The sequence below is a fragment of the Entamoeba histolytica genome, genomic scaffold (assembly GCF_000208925.1).
Source record: "Entamoeba histolytica HM-1:IMSS scf_1104750518295 genomic scaffold, whole genome shotgun sequence".
Classification (NCBI taxonomy): Eukaryota; Evosea; order Mastigamoebida; family Endamoebidae; genus Entamoeba; species Entamoeba histolytica.
The window spans coordinates 1-2,898 of NW_001915599.1; the positions used below are offsets into that span (position 1 = coordinate 1).

Below are 2,898 nucleotides of genomic sequence, written 5' to 3' on the forward strand. Positions count from 1 at the left end.
GGACTAATTCAATTTAGTTCTTCTTTTGGTCGTCCCATTCAGTTGAAGCAACAGTAGCATCACTAGCAGCTTTCTTGTCTTCGACTTTGGCAACTTTTTCTTCACCAGCAATAACTGGAGCATCTTTCTTAGCATCAAGTTCTCTATGAAGGAAAAGATCAACCATAACATCCCACTTTTCGTCTCTAGCAAGTTTTCCTTGATATCTAAGGATTTCTCTAGTTAACATCCACCACATAAGACCAATTGAAAGTCTTGATCTGTTATTGCATGGAATAGCAATATCAACGTTCTTAAGACTGTTATCAGAATTGCAGAAGGCAATGGTTGGAACATTAATGTACCCTGATTCTCTAAGTGCTTGATGATCAACAGATGGATCTGAAACAATAATAAGTCTTGGTTCCATGAATTTCTTTTGAATTTGATTAGTGAATGATCCTGGTGTGAATCTTCCAGCAACAGCAGTACATCCAGTGTATTTCATGAATTTAAGTGATGCTCTGTGAGCCATCTCACGTCCAGCAACAGCAACTACATCAGATGGGGTTTCATTTGAAATACCTGCAATGACACGAGCAGCAAGTGAAAGTTTTTCCCAAGTCTTCATGAGATTGAAGATACATTCATTGTTGTTTCCTCTTTCATAAACATATTCTTCCATAGCAAAGTTTAAGTTAGTAGCTCCAATATGAACACGGCAAGCAACCATCATTTTAATATCTTCAGCGGATGGTTTGAGAATGTCTGGGAAGTTAGTTTTGACGTTCTTGCTCATGAAGTCTCCAATAACTTATTTAGTTCAGACTATTTTAAACCTTCCAGGGTTTAATAGATATAATAAAATTTATAAGAAGTATTATTTTTTAGTTATTGTAATAACGTTTAACTTTATGAAGATAAATGTCTTGTATATTTCATTTACTCCTTTGTATTACACTTTATTTAAATTTCAAGTCCAGTTATTTAATAACCCAGGGTTGTAAAGCAATAAGTGATTATCAAAAATAATAAAGAGTCAATCATTGTTATGAAAGACAAAATTGTTAAACTATTCTTTATACTTTTAATAAACTAAGGAAATTAGAGTATTGTCTATTTTCATAAACAATTATCAAAAAAAGGATATATTGGTTTTTTGTGTTAAAAAGTATTGTTGTTAGAAATTTATCTTAAAAAGCTCTATTAAAAGTGTTGTGTTATGTTTTGTGGTTCTTTCATTTGTTTGAAGGAATTTAAATTGTTGAAATAAAAATATTTAAATGTAATTTTTTAATCGTTCTATCTAATACTCTTGTTGGTGAAAAAAGAACTAATTTTTTTAATTAAAAATTAATGAAATTAATAATTTGGTTGTTCTTTGTTATATTCCTGTTTTGTAATTCACAAGAACAATATGAAGAAGAGTTTGGCAACGGTTTTGTCGATGAGACAGAATTGGATAATGAATGGGATGATGAATGGGATGATGAACAATATGATAACCTTGATGAAATTGAAGACCCTGACTTTGGTTTTAGTGAAATGTTTAAAGAAATTGATGACATGATGGAAGATGATAGTGGTTTTGAAGTATTGAATGAAGACATTAGTTTCTTTTATGAAAATGAAAAAGAATTAGAATAACTTAGTATTACTTCAAGGATTAGCATAATTCTTATTGCTTCATTCTAATTTTCATTTTATTTAGTTTATTTCGTTTATCGAGAATAAAAAGGTACTTCATGTTATAAAGTATTTTTAAATGTGTGTTGTTAATATCAAGTACTACTTTTTTAACTAATGTTTTTTTGATTAAAAATTGTTGATAATAAATTATTCTATGAATTTGATAGCATGTATTAACCATATCTTTTGTTTTTATTTATCATGTCGTTTTTAGTTAAGCATAATCATTGAGGTAATTAAATTTTGATACTTATAAAGAACAAAACAAAAAAAAAAACACAAACTGTATTTTTTTGACTAACAGAAAAGGATTTATTTAAAGAGATTTGTAGAATTTTCTCTTTGAACAACTGATGTGTTTTAAACAAGTTTGTAACTTAAATGGAGAATGGTAAATGGAAAAATTTATCTTTTTCATTTTTGGTTTATTAATACTGTTAATGAGAAAAATAACAAGATGAATCACAATAAAAGTTATAAAAACCTTGACAAAAGAAAGAGAATCTCCTCTCATTTAATGTGTTAAAATGGAGTCTGTAATAATAAGTGTTGTTTATAAAAACCAATAATAATGTAATACTCAAATATTTTTATTTCACGTATTAAATCCAATTATCTGATTTTAAACTGTATTATTATACCTAAAATTTTATTGGATTTATATTTTTTATGAATAATTTGTATTTATTGTTTTTAATAAACAGTTTGTTCTAAATTATATTATTTATTCTCTTTTTGCATTATTTCATCATTTATTTTATTTCATTAATGGTAATTTTTATTTATTTTATTTCTATTTTATTTCTTTTTGAATGTATATCAAATGAATTAATATTACATTATATTTTATATGTATGTTTTTATATTTTCTTATTTACTATTTCTTCTTTTATACTTATTCTTCATTATGTACTATTTCTGTAACGAAAAAAAGCAAATAATAGAAAAAAAGAAGAGAAAGATATAAAAGAATAAAAAGAAAGTAAGAAGTAGAAGAAGATAAAGAAAGAATAAAAGTAGAAAATAGAGAATATAAAATAAAGAAGATAAAGAGTAATAAAATAGAATAGATAATAAAAGAAGAAATAAAAAGTGTATTTTTAATGTAAAAATTAGAAATATGAAATAAAAGTGTCTAATTTAATGATGTAAAATGATTAACAATATTTTATTAATGAAAAATATTATATTATTTTTTATGTTTATTATTTATATGTATAACTTCATCAT

The 2,898-nt window shown here is 25.4% G+C and overlaps 1 protein-coding gene across 1 annotated transcript; it reads right to left on the minus strand.

Moving 5' to 3' along the window:
* Positions 1 to 13: 13 nt before the first annotated feature.
* Positions 14 to 778, minus strand: EHI_130260 (40S ribosomal protein SA, putative; the record flags this gene model as incomplete). The annotated part of the gene is made up of 1 exon (XM_651711.1): positions 14 to 778. The coding sequence occupies one exon, from the start codon at positions 776 to 778 to the stop codon at positions 14 to 16; it is 765 nt and encodes a 254-aa protein (XP_656803.1).
* Between the last annotated feature and the right edge of the window lie 2,120 nt (positions 779 to 2,898).